Raw genomic sequence first — 13,147 nt, 5'->3', positions numbered from 1 at the left:
TCTCCCCAGCCAAATATCTGTCTAGCCTCCTCTTGAAGACCCCCAATGCAGGAGAGAGTACCACCTCACTTGGGAGCCCATTCGAGTGCCTGGCAGCCCTAACTGTGAAGTAATGTCTCCTGATGTCCAGCCTGTACCTTCTCCCTCGATATAGTACCCTGCACTAGTCTGTGTTGAATTCTATCCTATTGTCATCCGCCCACCTCTGTAACCTGTCTAGATCTAGCTGGATTCTGTCCCTCCCCTCCAGCATGACCACCTCACCATATGTAAACACTTGTAGTCAAGAGCCTCGTGATTTTCCCAGTTGCTTAACCCCAGGAATCTATGATAGATGGCACTTTCTCTGTTTTTCTGTTTTCAGGGATGTCTCATTGCTGCTTGCCTTTGTCAGTGCATTTATTGTGCTTCCTTCTTGGTGGAGTTGGTCATTTTGGCCAGTGTGGGGACTCATTCTTTCAGTCTATGTGGTTGTACGAGTGTGGGGCACTTGGAGGACAGCGAAACTACAAATGTCCCTGCGAAAATACAGTCTCCAGCTGGAAGACACAGTGGCACACAGCCGAGCTTTCACTAATCTTGTGAGAAAAGCTCTGCGACTCATTCAGGAGACAGAAGTTATTTCCAGAGGATTTACCCTGTGAGTCTATATTTTGGTTTATTTTTTTTATGTGGATTAATTCAATCCAGTTAGGTATTAAAATAATTTTATAATACTGTTTCTCTTGGCAGGCAAAATTGAGAAGTGTTATAGTTTTAGTTATGATTTGAATTTGGACAAACAAAATAATATAATTGCGATTATAATGTTCCAGGTGTCCAATATCTAACAGCCATATGTTAAAATTGTACATTATGGTGAAGATTTTCAAATGCCTAATAAGTCTGGGAGGTAGGCACTTAACTAAGGTTGGTGCCGTTGAATATCTCTTCCTACATTCAGAATGATATAAATGGGGTACTTTTTCTGGGGAAAGTGAGAGAAACAAAGAAGCTCCAAGCAACTCTAGTTATCAGTCCTGGAAGGCCATATAATTTTTATTTTCTATTTTGTTTTAGTATTTGATGAATGCATTTTTACATTTTAGATTGCCAGGGAAATTTCTAACTTTACCTGCACTACAGGTAATAATTAGTATTTTATTATACACGTTTATTTGGAAATTTAATTTGGCTTGTCTGACATATAACAATCTTGGGTCACATGATGAGAAATAACCAAAGGAGATGGTCATCTATCTTTTTTTTTTTAGGTTTAAAACATTTTTTCACATGTACTGCATTTCAGATTATTTAAACCAAGAATTATTTGCCAAGATAATCCATTTTTCCACTTAAGGAATATGATACCTTGTTCTAAGTTATTTGGCTTTTGCAATTAAATTGGCTGCTGGTGGTTTTACTTCCTGCAGAATTTAATTTTATGACATACTTGGCATACGCAGTGACCTAGAAGCCAGCGTGCACATGCCCGTGCATTTTCCTTTCCTCCCATTGTTTCTAAACTCTCTAAGTTCTAGTAAGGCATTATTATAAAATATATACATGCTAGTAGGACTTCAGGTGGGAAAAGGAAGATAATGCCAAACACATCTAGTTGGTTTCTTTTTAAACCCAATAATATATCCTTTTCGTTTCCTTTCCATTTATTGGTTCTCTGTACATTTCTGACTTGATAATGTGCTCCAGTGTGCATGCAAGACTTTTGTCTGTATTTGTAGAGATTATTCCTGTTTCTACTAGATCAACTGCTCTGCTCATGAGCACATGCTGCAACATGAAAAGCTGAAACAGTACCATGCATATTTTGTACCTGTAATACATTATGGATTTCCCAAAGATAGATAATGAGATCCCTGCATTATGCTTTGCTGAAGAAATATTTTATTCTCTTTCTGGAATGTTTAAGCATGTCTTAAGTCGGCCTACATATATTTTTGTTGAGACAACATACAGTTAAGCAATATTCAGTCTTAGCTTCAGAAACAGATACTTAAAAAGAATTTACTGTTAGTACTTTCCCAGATTACAGTTGAGAAAAGCTTTAATTTTATTTGGATTTTATTTTTAATGTCCAGCAAATGAACTTGTGGCCTGACTGATTAAATAGCCAACGTCTGATTGTTTAACTACGTATCTTAAAGCTGGCACAGTTAAATAAAATGGGCCTCAGTTTGACTTTTCATCTGATGACCCTTTTATTAAATAATTCAGTAACCTTTTCTAGGGGATGTTTGGGTTTGTATTGGTAGGGGAAAGGTAAATGTGCCAATGCAGTAAACAAGCAATGAAGTCATGGTTCAAAATGGGCAAATCTGTAAACTTTCTCTCCCTTTCTAAAAAAAAGCAAACAAAAAAAACCCCTTTGCTAATTCGGTAATGCTTTTCTCAGCATGTTAATATATATAAGATGCGGTACTGAGAGACCCAAAAACTTATTTGCTTGAGATGGCATGTTGGGCTGCGCGGGTCATATTGATTGCTCACAGCTTTTGCTTTGACCTGTTTGTTACGTAGTCCCCAGCCTATAAACCTTAGTTTCATAGTTTCTAGGGTCGGAAGGGACCTGAGTAGATCATCTAGTCCAACCCCCTGCCCTGGCAGGAAAGATTACTGGAGTCAAATGACTCCAGCAAGGTGATTGTCTAGCCTTGTCTTAAAGACCCCCAGGGTAGGAGCCAGCACCACTTCTCTTGGAAGTAGGTTCCAGATCCTAGCCGCCCTGACCGTGAAGTAGCACCTCCTGATATCTAGCCTAAATCTACCCTCTGCCAGCTTGTGACCGTTATTCCTGGTCACTCCTGGCAATGCTTGGGGGAACACGGACTTCTCCAGTGCCTGCTGGTCCCCTCTGACTAGTTTGTAACAGGCCACTAGATCTCCCCTCAGCCTTCTCTTGTGGAGGCTGAACAGGTTCAGGTCCCCTAGCCTCTCCTGATAGGGCCTACCCTGCTGCCCCCTGATCATGCGAGTGGCCCTCCTCTGGACCCTCTCCATGTTATCCACATCCCTCTTGAAGTGCGGCACCCAGAACTGGACGCAGTACTCCAGCTGCGGCCTGACCAGTGCCGCATAGAGGGGGAGTATCACCTCGTTGGACCTGCTTGAGATGCATCTGTGGATGCATGACAAGGTACGGTTGGCCTTCGTGACGGCATCCCCACATCCCCACCTTGGAAGAAGGAAGCTTAATATATGTCCCTATGGCCTATGGTAATAATATTAAATCTTCTTAATATGCTTAGTTAAGGCAAGTCAGATGTTAATGGTCACACCTCAGATGTTAAGGAAAGTCTTCCTGTGTCATGTTTCTGTTTCTGTTTCTGAAACTTAGTCATTTTCCCTGTGATTTCAGGCAGGCCCTAAATTCTCCCTGTAAATTGACGGGGGTACTTCTGTGTCACATAGTAAGTGCTAAGATCTTCTGGAGGCAACATTTTGGTCATTTTTCATTGTCTGGGCTGTTGGATTTTTTATTTTGTAAATATATCCTCTCACTTCATGCCCTCTTCTTCAACAAGAACATCATGTCTGCCTTTTAAGCAGAAATTAAAACCTTACCCCTTAAGTACTCTCAAATGCATTGGTTTATTTTACATCAACTAGAAATTGTGAAAAGAAATACCCTAATTTTTCAAGCTGGATATATCTTTTTTGCTGTGTTTGGGGGGTTTTTTGTTTTGTTTGTAGGATAGTGAATCTCAACCAGAGATGGCTGCTTTGAATTCCTACTAGCCAGTGAAAATGCTTCCATTGCCCTGACCATTAGAAAATAAAAATTACAGAAATATGTAGTGAAATTCTGTGATTTTCAGAATAAGCAAGGTCTTTATTGACATGACAACCAAGTAAATTATTAGTTTTTTTTTCCTGATAATGCTTTCGTCCCTGCATATTTCAAACTGTTGTCTAGTGTGTATTGGCTCAACTGAGTGCTTTTTAAAACTCCTATTGTGCTGGTAAGCCAGGGGTGGGTAAAATATGGCCTGCAGGCCAGATCTGGCCCACGGGGCCCCTGAAAAATTTAGAAAATTAATATTCATCTACCCTTTGTTCCTGTCAAAAATGACAGGAACCAAGGGCAGTAGGACCCAGGGGAAGCCCGGCGGACTCCAACAACCACCCGGCCCCGCCTCTCCAGCCAGAAGCCCGAGCCGGGGCTTCTGGTCTGGGAACACGTGGCTGCCCGGCGCTGGAACCGCAGGTAAGTGTGTAGGGGGGAGAAGGGCGGGGGGCCCTGGGCAGGGAAGGAGCGTGGGGGAAGCAACCCCTTCCCCACGCCATGGCCGGTGCCCCGTGCTGCAGCTGGTCACAGCCTGCATGGGGCTGTCTGTGCCCGCTCTGGACAGCCTGTGCGGGCTGCAAGTAGCTGCAGCAGGGAGCGCCGGCCATGGGGCGGGGGAGGAGCCGCTTTTCCCCCCGCGCTCAGCTTTTCCCCGGGCTCCTTCCCTGCACGGAGAGAAGGGGCCCCTCACCCACCCCATGGCCGGCGCTCCCTGCTGCAGGCACTCGCAGCCCACACAGAGCTGTCCGGAGCAGGCACAGGCAGCCCCAGGCTGGCTGCAAGTGGCTGTAGCGGGGTCACTGGGCATCAGGCGGGCGAGGGGCTGCTTCTCCCCTCACTGTGCTCAGCACCAGCTTGTAACCTGGCCCACTGCCAGCCTGGTAGGGAAGAGCGGCCCCTCACTTGCCGTGTGGCCAGTGCCCCACGCTGCAGTCACTCGCAGCCAGCCTGGGACTGCCTGTGCCTGCTCAGGACAGCCCCACGCAGGCTGCGAGCTCCAGCCATGGGGTGGGCAAGGGGCTGCTTTTCCCTGCACTCAGCATCAGCTTCTTCCCTGCTGGCAAGCAGGGGATTGGGGCTGTGTGCTGCCCCCCACCTGTACCATGGGGCTGGGGGACACTGGGTGTGAGTGGGCAGAGAGGAAGTGGGGAGCACAGGGGACCCGCACTGATGTCCCGGGGTCAGTGCTGGCGGGGCCCAGAGCAGGATGGCAGGAGCATGGGGTCCCAGCTGGCAGGGGCTCTGGAGCCGGCCCAGCTCCCCCCTCTCCCTGCTGGTGCAGCCCAGCCCAGCTCCTCGGACCCCTTCCAGCCTGTGCCCCGATTTGGGCCCCACCAGTGCTGGTTCTGGGACATTGGTCCCAAGATAGCCAGGGGGCAGGGCACCTGTCAAGGGCTGGGGCACCTGTCAAGGGGCGGGGCTACCCATGCAGCCCTCAACAGCCTGGCAAAACCGGGGAAGCGGCCCTTTGCCTGAAATAATTGCCTGCCCCTGTGGTAAGCAGTAACCAGGTTGATTAATATGAGATAATATACACCTGAGATGCTGAGAGCCTATTTAAAATGCAGCTTGTGAGTGAGAGCGCATTGTTTTTCAATTCTTTACAGCCGAGATGGATTTTGGTGCTGTACTGATTTCTTCCTCCATCTTTCTTCTTCTTTCCTTTTACTCCTGATACTCAAGATAGTCCAGTAACATTTAATAGATTGCTGACAGAATATAAGGATATGAGGGGTCCTGCTCCTCTAGTTCTTAGAAAACAAGAAAATAAGACTGGGTTGATGTTTCTGAAGAAGAAAGTAAGGAGTAGCCATTGAACTTATATAAACTGCTCAAATTTAACATCTGACACTGAAACAAGTGTCACAAATTGCAAAATAAACCTGTTCTGTAGTGTGTTGGCAGTATGTTCAGTGCATGAGTGATGAGAGGATGCCCTATAGTAGAGTTTTCTTTCTTAATATAAGCACAACCACTGTACTTTTCACCTTCTCCAGATGTGCTTTCTAAAAGTCATTCAAGTGCATGGACTTAAGTATAAAAGACTGACATGAGAAATCATCCATAAATGATAACGGTTAAGTGCAAATAGTCATGGACATTGTAAGAGTGAACATATAACATGTTAAATTCAGTATTTCTGTGCGAATATTACAGGACATGACTAACATTTTTTATTATTATTTTAAATAGGTGTTAGTGCCATTTGTATTGCTTCTCTTACAATTTTTACCATAACAATATTGCACCTAAATGAGATTTTATTTGAACATGTTTAGCTATTACTGGTATATTTTAATATGATATGAAGTTACAGCTAGTATCTTCAATATGTCTCTCTGAATAAATGCCTTTCACATTAAGTGATATTCAAGGCTGTACACTCACAAAAGACAAGTGAGTAGTAAACTTTTTCTTTTATCAAATTAATTTTATATACAAATATTTAAATGTGCCCAACTGCCCATCAGTTTATTTACATAACAATTTTAATAGTGACACTTAAAGCCAGGGGTGAGCAAACTATGGCTGGTGGGCCGGATGCAGCCCACCAGCCTGTTCTATCCGGCCTGCAGAGCCTTTGAAAATTTTAGAAAATTAATTTATATCTGCCTGTGGCCACCTGTCAAAGATGACAGGCTACCAGCGGGAGCCTGTGGCTGAGCAACAAGGCTAGCCCGGCTCTACCCAAACCCCCACCCCCTTCCCGCCCTCAGCCCCCAATCAGAAGCCTCTGCGGCTTCTGGCCCCTGCCCCTGGAGCTGTTCCCTCTCCCTCTGATTGGAAAATGAGGTAAGAGTAGCTGGAAGTGGTGGTTGCGGGGAGCGGTGGGGGCTGCAGGGAGTGGTGCAGTGGCAGGGGGGCTCTGGGGAGCAGCATGGGGAGTGGCGGGACCCACATGGTGTGCAGCAGGTGGTGGAGCCACAGTTGGCAGCAGAGCCACAGTGGTCCCTGGCAAGCAGTGGGGCCACGACAGGCCCCCGCAGGCAGTACAGTGGGCCCCGACAGATGGCAGAGCCATGGCCAGGCCCCAGCAAGTGGTGGGGCTGCAGTGGGCCCCAGGAGGCAGTGGAGCCACAGCGGACAACAGAACCGTTGCAGGCCCTGGCAGTTGGCGGGTTGCAGTGGGTGGTGGAACAGTAGCAGGTGGTGGGCCCCAGCAGGTAGCAGAGGTGTAGCTGGGTTCCATCAAGCAGCAGGAGCCAGTGGGCAGCAGAGCCGCAGTGGGGCCTGGTAGGTGGTGGAGCCCCAGTAGGCAGTGGAGCCACGGCAGGCCCCTGTAGGCAGTGCAGCAGGCCCTGACAAACAGCAGAGCCACAGCTGAGCCCCAATGGAGAGTGTGTAGGCAGCAGGCCCCAGGAGGCAGCAGAGCCACAGCAGGAGGCGGGCCCCAATGGGTGGCAGAGCTGTGGCCAGGCCCCAACGGGACGTGGCGGGCAGCAGAGGCTCAGTGGACCCCAGTGGGCAGCATTGCCGCAGGGGGTTCCGGCAGATGGCAGAGCCACGGTGAGTGGTGGGGCTGTGGCAGGCAGTGGAGTTGCAGCAGGGCTGCGGCAAGCAGTGGGTCCTGATGGGGGCCACAGGGAGGACTGCAGGAAGTGGGGAGCTGCAAGGAGCAGTGGGCAAGCCTGCAGGAGGGAACGCAGAAAGGTGGTGGCGGGCGGAAACACGGAGCCTGTGCAAGTGCCCCGGGACTGGCAGAGACCCAGGGTGGGGTTGTAGAAACAGAGCCTGGGCATGGGGTCTGCCTGTCTGCATCGTGTGAGGCTCACATGCAGTGTGTTAGAGCTGCACACTATGAAGCTGGCAGCCCAGCCCCAGCTCGCTCTCTCAGCACACACCCAGCCACCATACCCACACCCCACCACGTGTGCATGTGCACACACACTCAAACTCGCACACACTCTTCCCAACCACACTGCCACTTATACCTTTTGCTGCCCACACAAAACACACAGTAGGACTATATTTTAAGCTATGATGCAGCCACCTCTAGATACGCTTTTTGTAAACACAAATCAGTAGAGCAATATTTTTAAATAAAATTAAAATAGGTTATAGTAGATGTGTTTTGTGTGTGTGTGTACTTTTGTGTGTGTGTGTGTGAGTGGGTGTATACACATTTATATTTTTTTCACAGTTTCCAGATCACAGCACCTTTCCTCCCAAAAGGAGTACTTCCAGGGCAAGGGGAGGGGCTTCCAATGGCAAAGGTCAGGGGCTAGGAGGCCGGACTTCCGGTCCCAATATGGGAACCGGGGGTGGGGCAACTGTCAGGGGGTGGGGCTACCCATGCAGCCCTCGACAGCTTCCCAAAACTTGGTAAGTGGCCCTCCGCCCAAAATAATTGCCCGTCCCTGTTTAAAGCCCTGCTGCAATGTGTTCACCATAAGCATGTGACATGAAGTAATTCCACAAAAATGTGCTTGTGTGTATCTTGAGAACAAATGTGTTTAAGAATATGCTAGTATATGCAATTGCATGCATCTCAGAAACTGTGCCATGCTTGGGATTCCTAGCAATGATAGTGCCACGAGAACTTCTGCAACTGTTGTTTGTATGATAAAATCCCTGTCCTGCCACTCAAATATATATACATACTTATCAAGCTAGAAAAGATTAGTTTTAGGTTGTAAGATTGGAGAAGATTATTTATTCAACAAAAAATGTGTAGTAGCATATCCTTTCTGCAAAAAATATTCTTAGAACTAAGGAATATTTTGCATGTTAAATTGTATGAGTGCAATATTTAAAACTACAGTGAACTTCTGATTTATGTTCAAATTAGAGTTAATTGACTTTACAGCATGTCCTAACACCTGATAATCTACTGTTGATATTCATAGGAATTTTGCCGTTAACTTCAATGGGAACAGGATCAGGCTCTTTACTGAGTTTTCAGACATTGTTGCATATATTTTTTTTAAATAAATTGATCATTCACATAGTAAACCATGGCTTAACTTATACCTCTTGGCTCATTATTAAAAATTATTTTCTTTTGGAAATAATGGAGTATAAAAATAGAATTGATGTGTTGTCTTTTTAAAATTCTTTAGGACATCTGTACAGTTGTATCACATTTTACTTTTCAAGTTTGCTTGACAGGGTCAGTGCTGCTTGCCCATTTAATAAAGCTGGACAACATCCTAGTCAGCATCTCATTGGTCTTCGGAAAGCTGTTTACAGATCTGTCAGAGCAAACTTCCGAGCTTCAAGACTGGCTACTCTGTACATGCTGAAAAAATATCCTTTTGGTAAAAATCCCCAATGCAAATACATATTTATGTTACTTTTTTATATCATAACTTAACTATAATAAACAGAGCTGTTAGCAGTATCCAGTTAAATTTATGCAAGATGGAAAGACTGTTTTTAAATTACCCTTGAGACAACACATTTTTTAAATGGTTTTCTCATTTTTGTAGCTGTACAGTCCAAGATAAGAATCCTATGCTGTGTTTTGAAAATATGTGCCCTGGATATTAATGTCTAAGCCTTTTGTCTGCATGTTGATAAGTGAGTTTCAATTCTTTCCATTTCATTTCATGTCATTATTCCTCTTACCTCTCTTTTTTCCTTGTTCCAAAACAACTTTCTTCACAACAACCTGCTCTCATACGTGGTATCTCTGTTATCAACCCCAGCTTTCAGGTCAAGAGATAAGTCAGTTCCTGCTTTTATGAATGTTGGATGGCACTTCTGCTATATAAATTAGCCAAACATCACACTTCATGATGAAGATTGTGGAGGTTTCTGGGTTGGACATAAGCAACTACCACTTTAGGGACTGGATATGGGTTAATGTATGTGGCCTTTCTAGGGATTCCCCTTATGGCAGCATGAAAAGAAAAAGTCTAAGATTGGTTCCTAATACATGCATAGATTGTTGTGGTAAAGAGAAGTGAAGTAGATTCACTGAATTTTGTGGTTTTGTGTCTTTTTTTAAATTTGGATGAGATTGGGTCCACATAAGCAGAAGGGCAGCAACCTACTAGCTTCAAACTGACAGTACTATGGAAGTAGGCTTTTAAATTAGGCACTGATGGAAAAGAAAGGCTTGATTGTTTAATTCAGAAAATTTGTCATTTGTTTCTGCCTTGCTTTGTAAGATTTTAACACTGAGTTTATCCTGTAATAAAAGATAAATGGATACCGTAGCAGGGAAAATCCAGGAGAAATATTTTTTGAGGAAGTGGCACATGAGGATGCATGGCACAGAAAGAGGAGTGGTATAGGTATAGTAAATGGAGTCAAAGAAGCACAAATGTGCTGTATGAGTTGGTGTAAGCAGGATCAGATCTATGCTTTATGAAAGAAATCAAAACAAGGCATCTGACTTTTAAGCAGTAAGGGGGTTTTGCCTCCACCCTCCATCTTTGAATAATGACTGCAGCCTTGGGGTTGTTCCAAGTTAACACTGTTAGAAATGTACCCTGACAGCTGTTTATTGCTGAAATAGAGCTTATGTCATATATACCCAACTCCTCATATTCTTTGCATGTCCTGTGCTCAGGGAGTATAGAGCTTGTGCTGTTACATTGGGAAAATTCTCACCTTTCCAATAAGGAGAGCTTTAAGGTTCTTTTCATGCTACCAGAATCTGACCTGTAGCAAAGAAAGTAATGATTCAGAGCAGGGATTTGCATCCCTCATGCTGCAAGATTCCTTTAAGGCTGCTCTACCACCCAGCCTCTGTGAGAGAACATAAGTGCTCTTCTGCTGCCTGAAACCCTGAACCTGCCTTAGCTACCCAAGTGACACCTGTGGCTGCTACTCTGAAGACTGCAACCGTTGCTGCCCTCCCCTCCTCCCTGACAATCCTTCTGCCAGTTGCCTTACGCTCCCAGCAGCACACTCTGCTGTAGGTGTATGGATGGGTGGTTGTTGGGCCACAGCTGTGCTTTGTAGCCCAGCTCATCCCCTGCTTCTCTGACACTACAAGGGATGGTGAGAAAGGGCTGCAGGGATGGTCATCAGTATACAAAATCCTGAAGGAGTAGCTTTGGTGATGAGGGCTTCCCTTACCTCCTTAGGTACAAACTGGTTGCAGGGAGAGGGCAAAGAGTGGAAAGAGCAGCACACAGCAGTGTTAGATCCTGTGCCCATCACCCTTACCTGGCACCAGCTAAATCTGTGTTCTCAACCTTTTTAGCGTCAAGACCTCCCTTTGTATCTTTTCTGAATTTAGATTCTAGCTCAGTGATTCTCAGCTGGGGAGACATTCAGAAAAGTTATGGAGGGGTTGAGGCAAAAAAAGTTGAGAACTACTGATTTGGAGGGATAAAAGAAAAACTAAGAAGGCAATGATGTCATGAACTTGGACTGTCTGGAAAAGCTTCCAGATTCTCACTGTTGTGAAAAATAGAAATGTTGTTTATTTTTTTAACTCTCTGTAGAAAATCAGAATATCCACTAGACATCAATTCATATGTTGTCTGAGTATAACGTAACTATTAACCACTGTTTAAAAGTTGACTATTGTGAACACTGTGGAAGGCATAAATTGGGAGCACTATTAATGACATTCTATACCAGCAATATTGTATAGGGCAATAAAAAGTCATTTATTTCCTTTAGAAAAAGAATAACTTTGGAATTAAGTTCTAAAAAAATATTGAAACATTTTTGTTTTTCTGAAGTGTCAGGAGAGGAAACTAGCATCATTTCAGAATTTGTTTTTATTGCATTTGCTACAGTTTTGAATCTTTTTTTGTCAGCGGACAAGTAAATGCATCCATCCAAATAGTAGAAAAACTGAATGCCTTTTGCTCAGCATGGTGTTCTGAAAACTTAATACTCAGAAATGCCTCTAGACTGAAGGAAAATGAAACTTGGTGTTTCAGCTGATACAGTGAAAATAAAAGCTTAATCCCATTTTAATTGATGGCCTTATTGTCCCTCTGGGTTCTCAAGCTTAGAGTCATTTTTCTTCTCTTTGAAGAACAAGGACATGGTAATTTAAGACTGAGAACAAAACAAATGAAATTTCATATTTGAATATAAACACCTGCTGGGAGGCACCATGTTGAGATGTTCTCAGCTGATTGACTACCTCTGTGAGGGAGTGACTCACCTGACGTACTGTAGATGTATACAGCTTCAATGACTTCAGTGAGGTTGTATCCATTTATAACTAGTGAGGAATTGCCCCATGACATTTTATTCTTTTTTTCCAGAGTTCTAGCTCTATAATCAGCTTTTATTGTCATGAAAGTGATATGTTGAAATAAAATGTTTACTTGAAATATATATACCATTCTAGGAATCTTAACTGCTTCCTGATTATTTATACTTTTGTCCATGTATACATCAGAAATTAATGCTGTCTGAAAACAAGATTTTTTTTGTTACCTTTGGCTTTCCTCAGTTGAAGGTGTCCACTTTGTTAATATCATCTGTTGTGTCTTGTTTTATACGTAAAGCTCGTAGGACTATGACAATCTCTCTCTCTCTCTCTCTCTCTCTCTCTTTCCCCCTGAGCCTATTTACCATCTAAGACCATAAGATCCTGTGCATGACTAGGGCTCCTTGGCACTACATCAATACAAATAAATATTGGGGGGGAAAGGAAACAGTGTATCAATTTTTGTATATCAATTTATTACTCCTAATGGAAACTTTGAGATGAAAAATTAGTACATCTTTACCTTTAGATGCAAGATCTATAATACAACGCAGATAATATGTGCCTTGGTGTTGTATTACATGCCTTTTAATCTGAACTGCAGTTATTTTTATACATAATACACATGAACACTCTGATATAGATTTCATTAGTGTTAAAGACTATAGCTAAGATTACATTAGAGACATAGCTAAGACAGACTCGGCTGTGGCTGGGATGATTTAGTAAGAGATGATCCTGCCTTGAGCAAGGGCTGTATTAGATGATCTTATGAGGTCCCTTCCACCCCTGCTTTCCTATGATCCTCTAAAAAGTTTGATTTATATCGGCTTAACATAAGTAACCAAACAAATTGTTTCTGTTAGGCACTGGACTCCCAATTATGTGTGTATATGGAAGAGAGTTGAGCAAGGTGTATGGAATTATAATTAATTAAAAACACATCAAGCCGAATGAACAGAGTTACAAGCAAGTATAAAGCCAATTTTCACAAGCAGCTAAGCAAAATTGCGATTAAATTTCATGTTAAATGATTTTATGGAGTTGTTTACTTTAGAGAAAGTTATACACTTTTTTGTCAAAAAGTTTTTCATTGGAAAATGAAAATTGTATCAACTTTGATAAATGTGCTTATGAAAGATTGGTCACTATATCAGAATAACAAAGATATTAAAATTAAACCATAATTTTTGTTTTAAAATTTACTTTGATTTGAACTGAGATTTTACCTTTTG

The 13,147-nt window shown here is 43.6% G+C and overlaps 1 protein-coding gene across 2 annotated transcripts in view; it reads left to right on the top strand.

Annotated features, from left to right (window-relative positions):
• The window catches only part of VEZT (vezatin, adherens junctions transmembrane protein), a 129,638-nt gene that overhangs the window by 63,730 nt on the left and 52,761 nt on the right, over positions 1 to 13,147 (top strand). The window contains exons 5-6 of one of the 2 annotated variants that reach the window (XM_019515066.1): positions 365 to 640; positions 8,894 to 9,031. In XM_019515066.1, the coding sequence (XP_019370611.1) occupies positions 365 to 640; positions 8,894 to 9,031 (414 nt within the window). Of the gene's footprint in view, positions 1 to 364; positions 641 to 8,881; positions 9,032 to 13,147 lie in introns of both variants that reach the window. The other variant, XM_019515065.1, reaches the window with a different exon arrangement.

The sequence above is a fragment of the Gavialis gangeticus genome, unplaced genomic scaffold (assembly GCF_001723915.1).
Source record: "Gavialis gangeticus isolate Ggan-Ray unplaced genomic scaffold, GavGan_comp1, whole genome shotgun sequence".
NCBI classification, from domain to species: Eukaryota; Metazoa; Chordata; order Crocodylia; family Gavialidae; genus Gavialis; species Gavialis gangeticus.
The sequence above is the reverse complement of the archived record's forward strand: the minus strand, read 5'-3'. Positions and strand labels throughout refer to the sequence as shown.